Source organism: Erpetoichthys calabaricus, chromosome 4 (assembly GCF_900747795.2).
Source record: "Erpetoichthys calabaricus chromosome 4, fErpCal1.3, whole genome shotgun sequence".
Classification (NCBI taxonomy): Eukaryota; Metazoa; Chordata; class Cladistia; order Polypteriformes; family Polypteridae; genus Erpetoichthys; species Erpetoichthys calabaricus.
Window position 1 is genome coordinate 161323173 of NC_041397.2, and position 23232 is coordinate 161346404.

General features: G+C 38.1%; 1 protein-coding gene across 1 annotated transcript in view; it reads right to left on the reverse strand.

Moving 5' to 3' along the window:
• kpna3 (karyopherin alpha 3 (importin alpha 4)) overlaps positions 1-23232 on the reverse strand; it is a 287088-nt gene that overhangs the window by 46034 nt on the left and 217822 nt on the right. Inside the window, 2 exon segments of the mRNA XM_028790479.2 lie at positions 12688-12819; positions 12951-12995. Coding sequence (XP_028646312.1) covers positions 12688-12819; positions 12951-12995 — 177 coding nt within the window.

Genomic DNA, 23232 nt, shown 5'->3' on the forward strand with positions numbered 1-23232 from the left:
CTCTAAAACCCAAGATGTTTAAATTACTTACAAATCAGGAAATATGCATGTACAGATGGCTACCACCCAGTGAGAGGTTAGAAAAACACTGGTTAAATTAGTTATATTAATGTTATCTGTTTAAAGGGGCTGGAGAAGACAACACAGTCTCAAAAACACTACACCAGGCCTTAATTACTGTTTCTCAAAAAAGGAATAAAGACCTCTTAGAGTGTATATCCTAAAGGCCAATTTCCCTGCTATATGAAGCTCCAAAAAAGGGCTCCCATTTATAATAACCCAATATAAACCAGAGGGTCTCAAACTCTGCTTGTGGCGGGCACAGTGGCTGTATGTTTTCATTTTATCCACTTTATGGTCTTTAGTTTAACTTACTTGCCTTGTTAAAATTCGGACAGCTATATTTAATTTCCTCTTTAAACAGGTGCCAGGTAACAATTGAGCTACTCCAGGATCTCCCCACAGTCTATTACAATTAAAATGGATTCCAGTTTTTGCTGCAACCAATTTTGTAAACAAAAGACAAATTTCTACTGTAACGATATGTTGCTTTATTAAACGTGTTGCCAAGGCAATGTATTTACCATTAGCAGCTGGGCTTACCTAGTAATTAAGGAAACAGCTGGAATGAAAAACTAAGAACATTGTGGCTCTATAGAAACTGAATTTCAGACCCTGATATAAAACTTGATTTCTTCAAGATACAGTAGATGTCTATTATAAAACCTTCAACAATTGTTTAGTGCAACACATACTGCTGGAGTAATGGAGCATCAGAAGTCTTGCTACCAAAGGGTTTAGGGAAAGCTTTTGATATGTATGTTTTCATTCTGCTAGAAAAATCTGGGTCTTTCCTAAATATATGTGCATTGAATGTTCCTGCCAAAAAAAAAAAAAAAATTTTTTTACCCTAGGTTCTTGTCTATAAGCCGGACTCATGGATAAGCCGAACGTACTATAACCTATAACTAATAGAAGAGAGGGAGGTCAGTGGTCTCACTCGCACCCATTTAATTTCTTTAAGGGGGGAGAGTGTGTGAGATATTGGCGTCTCTCTCACTCCCCGCATGGTGCGGCCGGAGCGCGTTCTTCCTGCTCTGGGCGTCGCGAGTCAACACGCGCGCGTAGCGGTCATTTAAATTGTGATTTTATATGTAAGCATATTTAAACATATATCGCGGATTTTTTGCTGGTTGATTTCTGCGGACAATGGGTCTTTTAATTTTTGGTACATGCTTCCTCAATTGGTTTGCCCAGTTGATTTCATACAAGGGACGCTATTGGCAGATGGCTGAGAAGCTAGATTGCTTACTTTTCTCTCTCTCTTGCGCTGACTATCTGTGATCCTGACGTATGGGGATTGAGCGGGGGGCTGTTCGCACACCTAGACAATACGGACGCTCGTCTAAAAATGCTGAAAGATTATCTTCACGTTGTTATCTTTTGTAAAGCTCATTCCTGAAACAACATGCTGCACAGTGCTTCGCATACTTAAAAGCTCGAAGGGCACGTATTGATTTTTGACTGAAAAACAAACTCTCTCTCTCTCTCTCCCTCCCTGACGGAGGGGGTGTGAGCTGCCGCCTTCAACAGCTTTGTGCCGTGGTGCTTCGCATACCTAAAAGCCAAACAGCACCATTGATTTGTTTGCTAGAGATTGTTTTCTCTATCTATGTGACATTCTGTGCTCCTGACGCACACTCCTTTGAAGAGGAAGATAGGTTTGCATTCTTTTAATTGTGAGACAGAACTGTCATCTCTTGTCTTGTCATGGAGCACAGTTTAAACTTTTGAAAAAGAGACAAATGTTTGTTTGCAGTGTTTGAATAACGTTCCTGTCTCTCTACAACCTCCTGTGTTTCTGCGCAAATCTGTGACCCAAGCATGACAATATAAAAATAACCATATAAACATATGGTTTCTACTTTGCGGATTTTCTTATTTTGCGGGTGGCTCTGGAACGCAACCCCCGCGATGGAGGAGGGATTACTGTATAAGCCGGATTTATGTATAAGCCGATATTCTATTTTTTCATTTTCACAACTTTTTTCCTTAGATAAGCCGCGGCTTATAGACAAGAACTTAGGGTACTTCAAAGCATGGATTGACACAGGAAGAGACTTGAATAAAAAGTATCTTTTGTCAATGATACAGTGCTGATTCATACTAATCAGTGCACATGTACTGAACCTATTAGAGTAATTCTACAGGATCTCTGGGCTCACAGTCAGTTGAACAGTGTTTCACATTAAAATGGATCATATTCCCATGCTAAGTTCAATGTATTTAAATTTAGTTTTGGCAGTCTGAAAAAGAATCGAACAAGATGTTAGCAGATGATCATCTCATTTCACATTAGCTGGGAGAATTACCCATGTTATAATGAATATTCTTAACAATTATTATATATCACGACGTGAATTTATCTTGTTCATTTGGAATGTAAAAAATCCATTAAACAAAAAGGAGTCGGCCAATGCTTTTCCCAATTTCCAATGTTGCTACACAGTTCACCCCAGACAACCGGAACAGGACAAAGCGGGCGCTTTGCAATATGGCAACTGTGAGGAATACAACAAAACTAAGAACTATATATCTTGGAGAAAGGGATTAAAAGTGTCTAAAAAAGTTCAAGTTAAGCTGCTGGCACAATTCTGAAAATGATAGCATATTAGTTTTAAGAGGCCTTAAACTGGCCACTAACTACAAGAAATTAATCGAGTGAATCAGTTTTATGATCATTTTGGAAGACAAGAGACAAATTAAATACATGGCTTCACTGCTGCCACTTCACATTCCTCTAATCATTAGCTTCCTCATCTTGGCATCACTACAAAACAGGCCTGTAGTTATTCAAGAAACAAAACATTATAAAAGGGTGCAGGACCAAACCTTATTCCCCCCTTTCACACGCAGGCACAACACAGACCAGTTGCGTGCAGTATTTGCAGACATTTTCCACTAGTCTTTGGATCTGTGCACTGCTCTTGTCTGCTTCAATACTTTCACTCCAGTACCCAAAAATCAAGGTTCACAGGCCTGAATGACTACAGACTGCAAGTTTAACCTGTGTTAATGAAGGGCCTTATTTTAACTTACCTCAAGAATGCTAGAAAAGACTTCCTCCTTTTGCATTTAGAGCCAACCAGTATCTATATGATGATGCAATAAATTTGTGTCTAAGCATTATCAACACCTTAATAAGCCAGGGCTATATGTGAGGATCTTTTTTGTGCTTGCCAATACTATCATCCCAGAACTCCTACAAAAGAAAACTCAGCCAGTTCAACCAGACAATGGATTATAGACTTTCTTAAAGATAGGTAAACAGTATGTGTGGGTGGGCAAATATATGTCTGACACTTTAACCCTTAGAACTCGTGAGCTTCAGAGCAGTTTCCTTTCTGCCTATGCTCTTCTCTGTATTTACAAATGACTGAACATCTAGTGACTCATCTATCAAATTTCTAAAATTTGTGGATGACATAATGATGAGTCTATACCGAAAGGGGTAGAACAGCTGACAGTGTCGTGCAGCCACAATAATTTGGACTTTAACATTCAAAAAATCTTAGGATATGATTTCTGGAAACAACCACCTGCTCATGCGATTTGGACAGCAGTCATTTAAGTTTCTAGGCACTTTCAAAAAACCTTAAGTGGGACGAAAACATTACATGCATTATCAAGAAAACCTATAAAAGAATGCTCTTGTGGTACCAGCTGAGGAAATTTTATCTCTCCCAAGCAATACTGGTCCTGTTCTGGACAGTCAGAGTCCATTCTGAACTATTCTGCAACTGTCTGGTTTAGCGCTGCCTCTGTTCAAACCAAGATAAATCTGTAGCACATCATCAGAACCTGTGAAAAGATTGCAGATTGTAACTTACTACTTATTCAAATCCTATACAAGTCCAGGATAAAGAAGCATGCCAGAAAGATTCTCAGTCCAAAGTGGGAAAAGTGACAAACCCTGATGGTAACTCAGTGGAAAGTTCATTAAAAAAAAAAAAGTTTCAAAGTTCCAATATTATTAACATTAATAGAAGTTAGATAAAATAAATTTCTACAAACTTTATGTCAAACATTAATCACAGTTTTTCCTAAGAAAAATAAGGACCTGCACCAATTAGAACTGTTATGATCATGAAATTTTAGTTAACGATTGTCATACAAACAATTGTGATTAACGATTTTATGGACTGATACGTTTGATATGTTTCAGGTTGAATTTATTTCTTCACAAATATGGTATATATGTATTTGCCACACAGAAAAATGTTCTGAAGTTAAATGTTTTCTACACACTTAAAAAAAAAAAAAAATCTTGCCCTCACTGGAGCTTTACAAGGGGAATGGGACATCACCAGAAAATAAAAGCCAAAAAACTTACTGATGAACCAGCAAAACTTTCGATATAACAAAACATGCCTTCCAGGCTTCTGACAGCAAAAGGGATCTGGAAATAATCATTTCCTCTTGTATTTCTGATATTTTTTTGTGGTAAAGATATGTTTTCTATTCACTTGTGTGAGTTCTTGCATAAATACAAAAATTAATCAAAACAAAAACCACCACATGACACGAAAAAAGTTTAATGTGATTTGGTCTTTAAAAGGAAATCACGCCTCCCCACACCCTGGTGAAAGATAATTGAAGAATATAACAAATGTAGAGATGGATTGCAGACAGGTCTTCTTTAAAAATGATTGAAGCTCAGAATATTGGTGTGTTCATAAATTATACAAATAAACTACCTTACAACATCTTACAACATTTTACAAGCAATATTTTACTGCCCCTTCATACAGTACTTTGGCTCAACATCTGTTGTTTTAAATGTGCTTTCATAAAATTTGACTTGACTTGATCTGTGCAAACGCAAGATGGGGCTCAGTACTCTACAAAATATATCCAATACAGTTGTTAAGTTTGAACTTTTTTCTGGTGATGCCCCATTTCCCATTAGCCTCTAGAGTAAAGCACCAGTGAGGGCAAGATATTTGTTGAAATTTATACAAAACGCTTAACTTTAGAACATGGTTTGGTATGGCAAATAAATATACTGTATACCATGCTTGTGAAGAAATCAATTAACTTGAAAAATACAATCTTACCGTTTGTCGTTTTCTGCTCATTTTAAACAAATATTATAGAATAAACCTACACATCCACCTTTATTAAGAATTGTCACTGAACACTGGAATATATTAATAATTTTTTTTTTTAACAAAAGCCTAAAAGGCAAGCAGAAATCCAAAAATTGTATAGGGCAGGTATGCCATAAATAGCAATCAAGATACAAAAATCAAAATAAACAATGTACCAAATTAACATACTTTTGCACCATAATATTTATATAGGTTTCAGACAGCTTTGGTGATACAATCACTCCTAACTCATTAACAGCTATATTTTATCCACACCCAGAAAAGAGGATAGGGACAAATTATATAATAGTCTATACTACACTACTAGGACAGAGACATACTGTATATACAGTAATCCCTCCTCCATCACGGGGGTTGCGTTCCAGAGCCACCCGCGAAATAAGAAAATCCGCGAAGTAGAAACCATATGTTTATATGGCTATTTTTATATTGTCATGCTTGGGTCACAGATTTGCGCAGAAACACAGGAGGTTGTAGAGAGACAGGAACGTTATTCAAACACTGCAAACAAACATTTGTCTCTTTTTCAAAAGTTTAAACTGTGCTCCATGACAAGACAGAGATGACAGTTCTGTCTCACAATTAAAAGAATGAAAACATATCTTCCTCTTCAAAGGAGTGCGTGTCAGGAGCACAGAATGTCACATAGATAGAGAAAACAATCTCTAGCAAACAAATCAATAGGGCTGTTTGGCTTTTAAGTATGTGAAGCACCGCGGCACAAAGCTGTTGAAGGCGGCAGCTCACACCCCCTCCGTCAGGAGCAGAGAGAGAGAGAGAGAGACAGAGTTTGTTTTTCAGTCAAAAATCAATACGTGCCCTTCGAGTTTTTAAGTATGCGAAGCACCGTGCAGCATGTCGTTTCAGGAAGCAGCTGCACAAAAGATAGCAACGTGAAGATAATCTTTCAGCATTTTTAGACGCGAACAGCCCCCCTGCTCAATCCCCATACGTCAGGATCAGAGAAAGTCAGCGCAAGATAGACAGAGAAAAGTAAGTTGGGTAGCTTCTCAGCCATCTGCCAATAGCGTCCCTTGTATGAAATCAACTGGGCAAACCAACTGAGGAAGCATGTACCAGAAATTAAAAGACCCATTGTCCGCAGAAATCCGCGAACCAGCAAAAAATCTGCGATATATATTTAAATATGCTTACATATAAAATCCGCGATGGAGTGAAGCCGCGAAAGGCGAAGCGCGATATAGCAAGGGATCACTGTATGTTTAACTGGCTGAATCCCAATGATCATTTTATAATTAAGTGGGTAACAAATGCTCTATATAATTTGAAATTGGAAAAAAAATCCAATTCTTGCTTGGAGGATCTGTTCCAAACCTTTTTAAAATATGTCAAAACTTAATAAATAAATAAATAAAAAAAGATTAAGCATTCATATGTGGAGAAAAGGTTTTTTTTGGGATTTCAGCTTTCTTCACTTTTTCTCAGGAGAGGGCTGAATTCTTGTTTTATTATATTGTTGTTTTATACAAGGTTATTATAGTTAACAAAAACTAAAATCAAAACTGAAAGTATTAATAAAAAACATTTTTTGTAAACTGAAATAAAATAAGAACGAAATGAAAGACTGAAACTAAATGAAACTATTAAAGTAGCTAAAAAGACTAACAGAAATAAAATGTATTAAAAATATTTTTAGTTTTCGTAACAACCGTTCTTACGGAAGCACTAACCTGGGCTGTAGGGGTCCTACAGAACCAAAATGTATTAATAAGAATATCATATTTGTTTTTTTAAATAAGAATTCCTACTGTTAGTCTTTAACCCTTGTAACTTTTAACTCTAAAAGAGAAAGTCATTCCACCACAAGGCAAAATTCTGTCTATAAATTGTATGTGCCTGAGATGGAATCAGAGATCAATATGGCTGGTAGAAAATAAAGCCCAGTATGGGAAATGTTTGAAAACAATTTTGAACGCATTAATTGTAAGCACATCCTCTTGGAGCAGGAAATATTGTGTGCTGTAGACATTTAGAGAAACAAAACCCTCAATACTTAAACTTCACCTAAATTTCATCATATATTGGCCCATTCTAGACAAGAAAAGGAAAATATGAAACATGCCAACAGTTAGCACACATTTGTTAAGCAAAAATGACATAGAAAATATTTTAAAAATGATAAAATTGTACATATTCAGTATCTGGTTTTGATTATGCTTGTTTTTAATCAGACAAAAACAAAACCAGACAGTAAATCATGTAGTGCAGTAAACTTCCGCTAACAAACTCATATCCAAACCTGTTAAGAGTACAGCCCTGTCTAATTTTGATACAAAACTAAACTCCATAGTAGCTCTTTAACAATACCTTAATTAGTAAAACTAAAATTATTATATATATATATTCACATGGAGAGTACTCTGAAGGAGACTAAAGTTTCAGAAAGTAAAAATTATTCAAATTTTATTTCCCCCCCCCCCCCCTCAATTCCAATTTGGGTACCCCCTTGTAAAATAGTGAGGTTTATTTTGTATGAAAAACACGTAATTAAAAATAACTTCCAAATAGTTTGCCAAAACCAAACCCCTTTAAAATGTCATATAAAAAAGCTGTTTTCTTAATGAATTGATTCTTAATGAATTCTCACACAACTGCAGAAACTTACAGTACTTTGGTTTGTGGATTGAACCAAATGGGGGAAGAGAAAAAAAAAAGGAAGCAGTGCCTTTGTCAAATGATGTCATATATTTCAATACATTTACTATTTCTTGTAATATTATGAAGGTGGTAATGTTTAAATAGGCAGCAACAACTTTGTTTTCTTAATTATGTGCTAGCAGATATCATGAAAGAAGAATTCATGGAGGCCATTTTAGAAGCTATAAAAGGTAGTCAAAATTTCTTTTTCAAGCCAAACTAACTGGAAGAAACATCTTGGTACTACATGCATAGATGGAGCATTTGTGACGCTTGGCAACAAATGAAGTTTCTGCATCAGTTTAAATAAATAAATAAATGCTTTTCCTAACTCAATGTCTTCTACATACATACAGTACACGCTTAGCAGCTATTACCATTTTAGAAAGCACTGTAGACAACGGGAACATATTACGAAGTCCTTTTCTATCTAAAAAGTGAAAAACGTAGAAAAGGACAGTTCAAAAGAGCATATCTCAACTGGATGGACATTTCTAGTCACATATTTAAAGTACATCTTAATTCAGAGCCCTGCAGTAAGCATTAAGGATGATTGTGAAAAACTACCATATGTTTTTGGCCAGACTGCTGCCATATAAGGAGGTTGAAAACCAGCAGCTATGAAAACTTTCCAGAGTTGGAGAAATTGCTTTTAAGGATGGAACCGAGACAGGGAAAAGATGTACATTTTTGCATGGCTTGATCCATTGGCACTTTGGCTCAGATTATATTAAAGTTGAGCAATCAATCTGCAATCCTTTCCTCAAAAATACATATTGCATTAATGGTAACTTTGCCAAAGATGACCCTACTAACCTTGAAACAATGTATGCAAACTTGTCAAAAAGATAATTCACTCAAATGCTCCGCTCTTTCATAAGACCTGGTAAAACACTAGATTCCCTGAAGCCTATGAAAAAATTCATAATCCTGGGCCACCTTAAAATTCCCTTGCACCGATTCATCAGCGTCTTTTGTTTTGCAAATGTGTCGATCTGCACCGGCAGCAGGCAGCCTGTTATCCCATTCCCCACCAATGCAGATTTAGTCGTACACCAAGTTCTCCCAGCTCAAGCCTGTTTATCTGGGTGTGAGGTGCCTTGAATTGTACAGGGTAAATAATATATGGTTATTTGGAACACATACAGTTAGGTCCATAAATATTTGGACAGAGACAACTTTTTTCTAATTTTGGTTCTGTACATTACCACAATGAATTTTAAATGAAACAACTCAGATGCAGTTGAAGTGCAGACTTTCAGCTTTAATTCAGTGGGGTGAACAAAACGACTGCATAAAAATGTGAGGCAACTAAAGCATTTTTTTTTAAACACAATCCCTTCATTTCAGGGGCTCAAAAGTAATTGGATAATTGACTCAAAGGCTATTTCATGGGCAGGTGTGGGCAAGTCCATCGTTATGTCATTATCAATTAAGCAGATAAAAGGCCTGGAGTTGATTTGAGGTGTGGTGCTTACATGTGTTAGATTTTGCTGTGAACAGACAACATGCGGTCAAAGGAGCTCTCCATGCAGGTGAAAGAAGCCATCCTTAAGCTGCGAAAACAGAAAAAACCCATCCGAGAAATTGCTACAATATTACGAGTGGCAAAATCTACAGTTTGGTACATCCTGAGAAAGAATCAAGCACTGGTGAACTCAGCAACGCAAAAAGACCTGGACGTCCATGGAAGACAACAATGGTGGATGATCGCAGAATCATTTCCATGGTGAAGAGAAACCCCTTCACAACAGCCAACCAAGTGAACAACACTCTCCAGGGGGTAGGCGTATCGATATCCAAGTCTACTATAAAGAGAAGACTGCATGAAAGTAAATAGAGGGTGCACTACAAGGCACTCATAAGCCTCAAGAATAGAAAGGCTAGATTGGACTTTGCTAAAGAACATCTAAAAAAGCCAGCACAGTTCTGGAAAAAAATTCTTTGGACAGATGAAACCAAGATCAACCTCTACCAGAATGATGGCAAGAAAAAAGTATGGAGAAGGCGTGGAACAGCTCATTATCCAAAGCATATGACATCATCTGTAAAACATGGTGGAGGCAGTGTGATGGCTTGGGTGTGCATGGCTGCCAGTGGCACTGGGACACTAGTGTTTATTGATGATGTGACACAGGACAGAAGCAGCCGAATGAATTCTGAGGTGTTCAGAGACATACTGTCTGCTCAAATCCAGCTAAATGCAGTCAAACTGATTGGGCGGCGTTTTGTGATACAGATGGACAATGACCCAAAACATACAGCCAAAGCAACCCAGTTGTTTATTAAAGCAAAGAAGTGGAAAATTCTTGAATGGCCAAGTCAGTCACCTGATCTTAACCCAATTGAGCATGCATTTCACTTGTTGAAGACTAAACTTCAGACAGAAAGGCCCACAAATAAACAGCAACTGAAAGCCGCTGTGCAGTAAAGGTCTGGCAGAGCATTAAAAAGGAGGAAACCCAGCATCTGGTGATGTCCATGAGTTCAAGACTTCAGGCTGTCATTGCCAGCAAAGGGTTTTCAACCAAGTATTAGAAATGAACATTTTATTTCCAGTTATTTAATTTGTCCAATTACTTTTCAGCCTCTGAAATGAAGGGATTGTGTTAAAAAATGCTTTTAGTTGCCTCACATTTTTATGCAATCGTTTTGTTCACCCCACTGGATTAAAGCTGAAAGTCTGCACTTCAACTGCATCTGAGTTGTTTCATTTAAAATTCATTGTGGTAATGTACAGAACCAAAATTAGAAAAAAGTTGTCTCTGTCCAAATATTTATGGACCTAACTGTACATATCATGCATGTTCTGTGTCTATAATGATCTGTGTAAATGTAGGATGATAGGAAATGCAAGGCAATAAATGTTGAACACATAGCTAAAACAGAAGCTTTTTGATGTTGTGCTAGTAATTGGCCAAATGCTGACGTGAACTGTATAATATGTAAAGACTGAAGTGCAAATATCAAATAAATACGTTCACAAAAGACACAGATATAACAAAATACGCTTTTTTTTCCCCTAAGAATTTAACCAAAGTAAAAGAAATTGGGATAAGATACGACACACACACATACACATATACGTCTGCGTGGCTGGTTTAGAGATAAGAACTGCTGTCTCCGAGTCGAGAGGTGGCGGGTTCGATCACAGGGCTTTCATGCATTAACTGTTTTGAGTAGTGAACAGCTATTTACTATTATAGAATAAAAACATACATTTCATTTATTTGAGTCTGTAACAGCCGGTGTAAATTTATGGTACTTGCAAAAGTTAGCGTTTTGATTCATTACTCACTTTTATTCTCTCAGTCACGTTCACGCCCCCCCCTGATCTGACACTGTTAGTTTTCAAATAACAGAGGTGAACTCGGATGAGGGTTCTACATCGAAGAAAGAAAACAGAAGTCCTCTCTGAAAAAAATGTCCATTCACATATAAAAATACAGCTGCAACAAGCATAAAGGCGAAAGATGGCACAGTATCGATACAGCAAGAGGTTGGGCGTCATCCTGCCAGTGAATCTGCTACACGCATGTCCTTAAATGAAACAGCAGAGCATACAGAGCTTGCCATGGTATCGTGTAAAGTCCTGTTTGTGATTATGTTTTGTGATGGTCTTTATATAAAAAAAACATTTATATGTTAACTATATGAAATGCCAGATCAAATGTTATTTACCTTGATTTATTTGCTTATCTTCCTATAGCGTGAAGTCACAAGTAGACTGCAGAGCTTCCTGTTTTTGATTGACACATTAATCAAGATGACATTCCTTTTGTTGTCTATGGAATGTCTATGTCTATTTCATGCTCGACAACAGATTTTTGCGTTTTCATGTGGATGAACATTTTTTATAAAAATGGTGTGCGTGTGGACAGGATTTTTCTTTTCTTTTAAAAAAAAAAAAAAAAAAATGGAGGAAGACTCCCAATTAAAAAAAAAAAAAACCCTGGGTACATATGAACAAGGCCTTCATCTCAGGTCACTGGATGTCTTGCAACCATATAGCAAAACAGGAAGCACCAGGACTCTAAAGACTTGGACCATCATCCTTTTGCAAAGATATGGGGAATGCCACACACCCCTTTGTGGCGACCTCATGACCACCCATCCTCTCCCAATTCGTCTACTGATGTCCTAGAAAGAGTCACCAGAGACATGACTGTTGCTGGAGGCAGCGAATAGAAAGTTAATCAAAAAAATAACTAAAGTGGCTATTTCCTGTTTTAGACCTGATGCTGCCAAAATAGGCCCAGGCTTCATATTACAGAAGTATTTACAGCTTCAATAATGGATGCATGAATGGAAAAGTCATTTCCTCAGCGATTTGTAAGAACTTTCGATAGCTACTCAGTCATATACAGTATGGTTTCAGTAAATTACCTAAGATGAGAACTTGATGCCTTTGGTCAGAACCAACCGGCAGTAACTTTATGTCACCAGTCAATGACGTTTAATCATCTTTGCAATATTACCAATTACAAATATTGGGTGCAGTGATCTCCAACCGGAGATGCTGAAGCACCCTCATCACACCTCTTCCAGTACCAGTGAGATCAAAAGTTTACAATACTGTGCAACAGGAAAACTGTCAAACTGACATGGTAAATTGAGTAGAGCTGAGCAGCATTAATACAATATTAAACAACAGACCTGTGATTTTCCTACTTAAAAATGTATGATGTGAACTGATCGGAGGGAAAATGTCACTGCAGAGTTTCAGCAAACAAATTCTTTGAAATCTTCAAAGCCTGAACTTTTGCTGTACAGTGCCATATACAGAAGGATGAACAAACTTGTTTGATCTCAAAATGTTTATTCTCTAAACACATTTTTATCTTGGAAAATTACTCACCTGAACTTTAACCTCTTGGTGGCTCAGGAGGGGAACTAAAAATTGAACTACCCCAGAATCAATCACCATCTGTATCTGTTCATTCCCTCCATCTGTTAAATAGGACAATGCCCATACGGTATCCACAAGAATCTGACACAGCAGAAAAAAAATGCATCAACCAAACACACACACACACACAAAAAAACACAAGTTAAAATCAGAGTGTTCTCAGTTCTCAGTATTTGAAGAGATCTTAAAATCTACACATTTGTCATACTTACATTGATGTCTGTGTGATAAATAAGAACACACAAAGCAGGTAAAATCTGTGGAAAAACAGACAAACAAATGCTAAAATGAAGAACAAATACACTTATTTATAAAATCACCTGCAATCTTTTGCTTTATACAATATGGAGATTTTGTTTTCCCAAATCATTTGTATTGATTGTGTAGGCATTAAAGCTTCATTGATCATTTAAACAATATTGTAAAAAAGTCTCAAAATAAAACTAGCAGCAAGCAATATCTCACTAAGCAATATTTGTTTGGCCCAGGCGAAACAAATTCAACAAAGATGTATTTATAAACAATTTATGTGAGCTAACATTTTGTAGAAGTATAAGAAAGAATGGCTTCACTGGAACTTTAAATTTACAAAGCATATATCTGAACAATGCTGGAACAAACTCAAATACGACATACCAAATAGATGTCCCAAATTTTTGTGTAAATGCTAGGTATTCCACCAGCACACAAAATATTTTATTGCTTTTCCATAAGAACAATAACACATACACAGAACAGCTACAACATTAAAACCACAGAGGTTAACTGAATAACATTATCTTGTTACAATGGCACCTGTCAAGCTGTGGGAAATATTAGGTAGATAGTGAACCGTTAGTTCTTGTAGGTTATGTATTAGAATTAGGAAAAATGGGCAAACATAAGGATCTGATTGACTTTGACAAGGGCCACATTGTGATGGTAAGATGACTGGTTCAGAGCATATCCAAAACGGCAGGTTTTGTTGGGGTGTTCCTGATATATAGTGGTTAGTACCTACCAAAAGTGGTTCAAGGAAAGACAACTGGTGAACTGGTGACAGGATCACGGGCGCCCAAGGCTCACTGATATATATGGGGAGCAAAGGCTAGCCTTCCTGGTCCAATCCCACAGAAGAGTTACTGTAGTACAAATCGTTGAAGGACTTAATGCTGGACATGACAGAAAGGTGTTAGAACACACAGTGCATCACAGCTTGCTACATACAGAAGGGGCTGCATAGCCACATACTGGTCAGAGCACATGTTCTGACCCCTGTTAACCACTGAAATCACCTACAATGGGCACATGAGCGTCAGAACTAGACCATGGAAGATAATGGGCTAGTCTGATGAATTACGTTTTCTTTTAGATTATATAGACGGCTGGCTGCGTCTGTGTCATTTACTTGGGGAAGAGATGGCAGCAGGATACACTATTGGAAGAAGGCAAGCCATCGGACGCATGAGAATTAACCATTTAGATTCATCTTTTTTCCTCTCTTTTCAGATGCTGAATGCTCTTAGCCCAGAGTTTTATTTAAAAAATGGTTTCAGACCATTGCCTGTAATCAATTCTGGTGCTAAACTCATTGCTAAATTTCACCAACAGCAATTCATTACTGACAAGCTCAGAAACCATTATCATACTGATTTTATCTACCCTTGTTTAGTATTACATAATCAAATTAAAGTCCTTTGTGTCATTAATGTGGCCTCCTCTTTAACAAACCCTGCAGTGTTTCTCTCACAGCATTATGAAAGGACATCTTACTGGCTCACATGGGCATTACTTTGACAGGTTGATCCACTAAAGGATGGACTTTAGCGTGGATGAAGATTAATAAATTATACTCTAATACTACTCTAATATCGGTAGTGTTGTTCACAAATTCAGGCATGTCTCACCTAATTCTCACCAAGAAGGGATGCAGATACTCTCCTCCTGTCTCTCTGTATTTTATCACTGGAGCTGTTGGCCAAGACTACAGTAATCCCTCGCTGTATCGCGCTTCGACTTTCGCGGCTTCACTCTATCTCGGATTTTATATGTAAGCATATCTAAATATATAACGCGGATTTTTCGCTGCTTCGCGGGTTTCTGCGGATAATGGGTCTTTTTACTTCTGGTTCATGCTTCCTCAGTTGGTTTGCCCAGTTGATTTCATACAAGAGATGCTATTGGCGGATGGCTGAGATGCTACCCAATCAGAGCACGCAGTTAAGTTCCTGTGTGCTGATTGGCTCAGCGACGGAGTGCTGCATTAACCAGGAAGTCTCACCTCACTCATTCAGCATTAACGTGCTCCTGCTACTGCTTCAGGGGCCGTGTCCAAGCGCCAACAGAAGATGCAAATGATTGCAGAAAAGGTAAAAGTTTTGGATATGTTGAAGGAAGGGAACAGCCACACCGCTGCAGGACACCATTACAGCATCAATGAGTCCACAATTCTTTTTATTTAAAAAAGAGGAAAAACATACAAGATCTACGGCCACAGTGTCCTTTAACCAGGGCACAAAACGAGTTGCAAGTGGACGTGATAAGGTAGTAGTCTGGATGGAATCTGCTTTAGGGATTTGGATTGAAGAGTGCTGGAAGAACAACAACAGCGGTGCTACACAGTCGCCTGAAGAGGCTCCTTTAGAAGAGCTGTAACGCTATCCTTTGTTGTGCAGTAAAATTAAACTCATCGTTATCGGACAAATCGTCGTGTCATTGTTGGTGAGTAACCATAATTAATTATCTACGTATAGTACTTATTAAATGTACATAGTTTAGTGTCACTGTACACACATTTCACTGTATATAGTTTTTCTTGCATTGTACGTATTTATTGCTGGTGGCCTGTCTGTCGTAATGGCTGTAACATGTGTGATATCGGAGACGCTCGATATCTTTAAAATAATATTTAGGTTTTACTGTACATAATTTCAACGAATCTTACCTAATATCTAAGAGAATACAAAGGGTTTATGCTGTATAATTGTGCGGGAAATGTTTATAATAGTGTAGGAGGGTTTATAAGGGCTTAAAATATATAAAAGTAACCATATGAACATATGGTTTCTACTTCGCGGATTTTCACCTTTCGCGGGGGGTTCTGGAACGCAACCCCCGCGATGGAGGAGGGATTACTGTAATCTCATCTAAAAGCTATGATTCCTCTATCCCTTCTAATTACAGGTCTGATGTTAGATCTTTGCTCTCCAGTTTTATTGTATTCAGAATGGCAAGAAAACTAGGCTGTAACACTTCTAATCAGTTCTACATCCAGAATTGTTTTCACTTATTGATACAGTCAGCATAATTTCCAAGTAAGTCTGCAACTTTGGTGTAAATTTGAAATCTACAATCCATAAGTTAAACCTTGGGTCCCATTAGTGCATATCTAATTGATAAATGGCACAAAAATCAATGTGGTTAAGGCTTCATACCCATTTACCACATATAATAATAAAGCACTATTGATAGATGGTTGCCACTTATTTAGTCTGACCTGATGTAGGCTGGCATCACTATGCTGGGTAAGGTAGTCTCCCCAAAAACAACCCTGGAGCAATACTGGAAGAAAAAGGTTTATGATGGTATAAATGAATTGAAAAGTCCACGCCGGCAGCATTTGAGTCTTTACGTTTCTAGTGTCTACTAAGGCTACATTCAGACTGCAATTAAGTGACTTATTGAATAGTGTTTAATTTTGAAAGCGATTCCAATCCAACCTGAATCTGCTAAACTAATAAAAATTAATGAGAGAGACGTGACCTAATAAGCAGCCATGAATCTCAGCTACCTGCCAACTGCAGACTTCAAATTGTTTACAGTGCAGGGCATCTATGAATTCTTAAGCTCATGGTGGCAAGTGCTCAAAGGTGCTTTGGGATCTATCTACAAAACTCTCTTAGGGGGAAAAGGAAAAAAAAATCTGTATGTGAGGCATGACGATGCAGAAAAAAATTAAGCAACTGGCCTGTATTGGTAGGCTTTTTGGGCATTTTTATTTTTTCCAAACATGAAAAAAGAAAATAATTATTGAATAGCAATGTAAGCAAGTTTCACGTAATTAAACCTTCCAGGCTGCTAACAGTTTATGATGATGGTGATAGCATTTACAACTTTATCATGTAAACTGCAAAAACATATTGTGGAGACTGGCTCGGACACAGACAGGCAGACCCGTTCATGTCACCCAACACACGTTTATTTACAGTATTATTTACAGTCTTACTGTGCTCACAGACCCCAAAGTCCTGGCCACAACACAATGCCTTCTCTCTCTTCAGGCCGCCTCCTTGCCGTCCTCCCGACATCATCTTCCTTCTTCCCGACTCTCGTCAATGACTGGAGGGAGGCGGCCCCTTTTATACACACCCGGATGTGCTCCAGGAGCTCCCCGGCAATCTTCCACCGGCACTCCCCAGTGTGGCGGAAGTGTCGGCTGTGTACCCGGAAGCACTCCGGGTGTCCCGTCTTCTCTTCCCCCCAGCACTTCCGGGTGTGGCGGAAGCGCTGGGGTCCAGGGTCCCCAAGGCATGATACTCCTTGTGCAAGGTGTCAATGGTCGTCTTTTGGACAACTGTCAAGTCAAGTTTGCAGGTGTTTTGAGTTAATTAGCTGATTAGAGTGTGGCACCAGGTGTCTTCAATATTGAACCTTTTCACAATATTCTAATTTTTCAAGATACTGAATTTGGGACTTTCATTAGTTGTCAGTTATAATCATCAACATTAAAAGAAAAAAACATTTGAAATACATCAGTCTGTGTGTAATGAATTAATCTAATATACAAGTTTCACTTTTTGAATGGAATTACTGAAATAAATCAACTTTGTCATGATATTCTAATTTTATGACCAGCACCTGTACAGTGCTGTACAGGAGAGCTCATCTTAACCTTTTGTCTTCACCCTTCAAGAATGTCTCTGAAACACAAATCTGATGCAAGTGCTGGTGCTACAGTAAAGAAGAGAAAAAACATCACCATTGAAAATAAAGTAGAAATAATAAAAAAGGTCAGAAAGAGGTGAAACTCCATCATTCATTGGCAGAGCACTTGGTTACAGGCTGTGTGTAATGAATGAATCTAATATACAAGTTTCACTTTTTGAATGGAATCACTGAAATAAAATCAACTTTGTCATGATATTCTAATTTTATGACCAGCACCTGTATACTCACTGCATTGAGTTCCTACAGTTACAAGCAAATTGCATTAATTCAATCTAACAAAGAAAATTCTTTTCCCCAAGAAAAATCAAATTATTTATCTGGATACAGGATATAGTACAACTGCTTTTAAAGCTTGCCAAAAAGACTAGATTACTTGAGCTACCTGTTCCACATGCACATTTCAAGGAATGAAACAGTAGGTTTTTGATGGTCTAAAGATTTAAAAAACGCATGCACTTTCAACTGTATGTGCATTAGTGTGGACGGCGCCTTAGTTTACTTTTTGACCCATTATGCACGAAGGGGTTTTTGGCATTACTGCAACCAATTCACATATTCGAAAATACACAAGCATTACTTTTAAATTGCATTAACATTACAAAAAGTATATGATTTACACCAAATTCAACTAAACAAAATAATTGGTGCTTTAGAGATTTCTCTCCAAAAAACTGGATTTTACAGTACAGCGGAACCTCGGGTCACGAACATCTCGGAACACGTACAAATCGGGTTACGACCAAAAAGTTTGCCAAACTTTTGCATCTGTTCACGACCACACATTTGATGACGAACAAGCCAGTTTCCCTTCCGGTTCGTACGCACCGATGATTTCCGCATGTGTTCAGTCTCTCCCTGTGCATTTGCTGTGAACACTTTGTGCTCTATTTCGTTTCCCTTCCGGTTCGTATGCGCCAGTGATTTACATACATGTTCAGTCTCTCCCTGTACAGTACTTTGTTCTCAGTCAGATGTGCATCGTGCAAAGGGACTTTACCTCAAAACTGTAATCTCAGCTCCACCCAGTTCCTCACTTCCTTCATGCCAGAAATCGACTCATGCAAGGTTAGTTTACATGGTTGTTTATGGTTAGTTTTTTGTATAAATTACAGATTTTTCAAATGTTCATTTTTTTCCCTGTGCTTAAAACTCATTAAAAGTGTTTATAGTGATCGGTTCATAAGGCTATAGTGTGAACTCCTGCAATGTTAGCTTTCTCTGTTCAAGGTTTTCTCAATGTTATTCAATGTTTTTACATTTAGTTTACTATTACACTGTGGATTCTATGGATTCAGATTATCTCAGGGCACAACGTGAGCTACCACAGCTATGCTGATGACACACAGCTGTATTTATCAATAGCACCTGATGACCCCAAATCTCTTGATTCGCTAACACAATGTCTAACTTGTATCTCAGAATGGATGAATAGTAACTTTCTCAAATTAAATAAAGAAAAAACCGAAATCTTAGTGATTGGCAATAATGGATACAATGAGGCTATTAGAAATAAACTGGATGCATTAGGATTAAAAGTCAAATCGGAGGTAAAAAGCTTAGGGGTAACCGTTGATTGTAATCTGAATTTTAAATCGCATATTAATCAGATCACTAGGACAGCATTTTTTCACCTAAGAAACATAGCAAAAGTTAGACCTCTTGTATCATCGAAAGATGCAGAGAAATTAGTTCATGCGTTTGTTTTCAGTCGACTAGATTACTGTAACGCACTCCTCTCAGGACTACCCAAAAAAGACATCAATCGTTTGCAACTAGTGCAGAATGCAGCTGCTAGAATCCTTACCAGGAAAAGAAAATCCGAACACATTTCTCCAGTTTTGATGTCACTACACTGGTTACCTGTGTCATTCAGAATTGACTTTAAAATTCTGCTTATGGTTTATAAAGCTTTAAATAATCTCGCCCTGGCTTATATATCGGAATGTCTGACACCTTATATTCCAAATCGTAACCTCAGATCCTCAACTGAGTGTCTCCTTAGAATTCCAAGAGCAAAACTTAAAAGAAGTGGTGAGGCGGCCTTCTGCTGTTATGCACCTAAAATCTGGAATAGCCTGCCAATAGGAATTCGCCAGGCTAATACAGTGGAGCACTTTAAAAAACTACTGAAAACACATTATTTTAACATGGCCTTCTCATAACTTCACTGTAATTTAATCCTGATACTCTGTATATCTAATTCATTATAATAACTATTCATTCAAAATCTGTACTAACCCCTACTCTCTCTTCTGTTTCCTTTTCCGGTGTCCTGTTGGTGGTGGCGTGCGCCACCACCATCTACCCAAAGCACCATGATGTTCCAACAATGATGGATGGATTAAAAGCCAGAAATCTGTATGACCATCAGCATCAAGTGACTCCGTGAAAAACCCGAACTACAAAGAGGACTATTTCATTTATGTTAAGTAGAATGCCCAAAGGGGACTGGGCGGTCTCGTGGCCTGGAACCCCTACAGATTTTATTTTTTTCTCCAGCCTTCTGGAGTTTTTTTTTGTTTTTTCTGTCCACCCTGGCCATCGGACCTTACTCCTTTCTATGTTAATTAATGTTGTCTTATTTTAATTTCTTATTTTGTCTTTTATTTTTCTTCTCTCCATTATGTAAAGCACTTTGAGCTACTTTTTATATGAAAATGTGCTATATAAATAAATGTTGTTGTTGTTGTTATGGTATCATTGACTATTTTTGTGCTCAAAAATCTTTAAAAAAAATATTTACATAAAGCTTGTACGGTCCAGAACGGATTAATTGTATTTACATACAATCCTATGGGGGAAATTACTTCGGGTCACGACCAAAATGGGTTGCGACCAGAGTTTTGGAACAAATTACGGTCGTGACCCGAGGTTCCACTGTATATAGCCAAGACATTTTATGATGCACAATTCTGAAATAAAGTTTCTTTTGTGCCCCAATCTGTTAGCCATCCGCACTAAATGGTCTAGCCCCTGCCTACTTGAGTGTCTTGCTCCATCGTCACAATCCCCCTCGTGTTCTTAGATCCGCAGATCAGCTGCTCCTAACCGTTCCCAAGGCACGTTTTAAAGTTCATGGTGAAAGGGCTTTTTCCGTCTGTGCACCTAGGCTCTGGAACTCCTTACCTTTAGTGGTTAGGCAAGCCGCTTCAGTCGCCACATTCAAATCACACCTAAAAACGCACTTCTTCACATTGGCTTTTAATTCTTAACCTGTCTTATTTCCACTTGCTTTTTGCTATTTCTCTGTTTTATTGGGTCCCCTGACCTGTTTTTAGTGTCTCTGTTTTAATTCTCTCTTAATGTTTGTTTTAATATTTTGCTTTTAGTCTTGCTTGTTTTAACTGTACAGCGCTTCGGTCAGTTGTAATGCTGTGTTTTTAAGCGCTTAACAAATAAAAATGGTATGGTACCAGGTTTACAAGTCACATTCCATAGCATATGGGGCTACCACAAATGATTATCTTGTAAATGATTAATTGGTCAACTATTTTATCGATTAATTGATTAATCTAACAACTAATTTTGTCCAAATAATTCAAGTATGACTGCTGTAGTAATTGAATAATTTTATATGTGGAATTTGAAAACATCAGGAAATAAAAAATAAATAACTCCAATAAGACGACAAATATTTTATTGTTGACAATATTTTCATAAGTCAAAAAATATTTTTGATTAATAATGGACTGAACATAACTTCATGTCATAACTGCAATTTGAAGCAAGACCAAAAAAATTAGGCTTTTGGGTCCTTTTAGACCTCAGTGGTAAAATGGAGGAACATTAACATGTCCATATGTTCAATGCTAAGACTGGCTCACTTTTTTTTTTTTTAAATAATATTTCCGGTCACTGAAAACATGTGCTCAGATGCAGTAGATGTGGCAGGTACACTCTAATATGATTCTGCCAGAATAGCCAATGTGGGAAACCTTGCCTTATCTTTTCACCACTGCAGTTGGTTTTCCCTTTTGGGAAGAGGATGCTCCTCAAAATATATTAGAATCTCCTTTCTTGCCATTTGGCTTACTATGCTTTCTTGTATATCTCCTCCATTGTCATTCTCACTGTCATGTGGTTCTGAGTCAGACCCTAATAGTAAGTCCAGTAAAGTCACTTGCCTCTTCTCCTTCTTAGCATGAGCCGAGTTTTTGAACTCATTGGTGGACTGCTGTTGCTTCTCCTCCTCGCTCATTCTTTTCTTTGCTTCCAGTACAAGGGCTTGCACTTCTGCAGACAGAAATTTGAGCTTATGAAACCTGGGGTCAAGGGCCACAGCAGTTACATTTACCATTGCAGAATCACCTCCAAATGTCATCTCCAGCTGCCATCTTTTGATAATTTCTTGTGAAATCGCCATCTAGAATGTCTGCACAGGAGTGGTGTCAAAGGTTGCAATCTGTGTGGACTTGAGGATTCCTTTGATGAGTCCAAGTAGAGCAGAATGCCGGCACACAACATGGGGGGCATGGGGAGGTATAGGAGGGATGATTACGCGATTAATAAGATTTCATTTTTTTTTTTTTTTAGTTGATTACAATCGATTAATCATGGCAGCCTTAATGGAACAGTAGTACTGTTTGTGCCTGTTTGGAAACAGTGTCCCTTTTTGGAAACATTTACTTTCTTGTACCTCTCAAAATAAGAACTGCAGTTGTGGTTATACATGTACGGATTATAAACATAGTGTGGACCAATGGAGTGCGTACAGCCTCCCCAACCCTGACACAGACAGGCAGGACACACATTCCAGTCCAGCACAAACGTTTATTTACAGCTCGGGAGCGTTTTTCTCTGATTCCCACAGCACAGTATAAGAAGTCATCCTTTCTTTCCTATCTTTCTTCTCCACTCCTCTCCTGACAAGCTTCACCCACTTCCTTCCAATTCTGGCTCCCCGAATACAGTGAGGCCGCTCCTTTTAATTACGTTGTTGGGAGTTCTCCAGGTGGCTCATCAGTGTTACCTAAAATCACTCCCAGGTGTGATGAAAGTCCAGTGTAGAGTTCCGCAGCTTCCGCTGGCAGACCCCAAGGAACTCAATAAGGCTGTATCAAACTCCAAGTCCCAGCATGTTCTGTGGGAATCCGTGGTGCCACAGTCACCCAGGAGGACTGCCCTCTAGTGTCCCAGGGGAGGTACTGCCTCTCTCCCCGGTCCTTCCATTCTGCTGCCGTTCCAGCAGGATAATGGCTGTGGCCGCCCATCAAAATAGATAGATAGAGTGATACACATATATACAGATCTCTCTCTCTCTCACCTCACACACACACTAGCAGGACCAATGCACTTCGCTGCACATAGAAATCGATTAAATAACGATAAATGAATGTTACTTGAATACATTTCTCAAAATATTTAAACTAAAGCTTCTTTAAATACCACATTTTAGTTTGTCCTGTCTGAGCCAAAATGTACGAATATGCCAGTTCCTCTGACATGCCACATAAAACTCGCTGTGTAAAAAGCAAGACGAGCGCAAATCAATGCAAGCAGCCAACAGAATCTAACTATAAACAAAGCTCAAGGGCAAAGTAAAGCAAACTCTTATAGAGAATTGTAGTC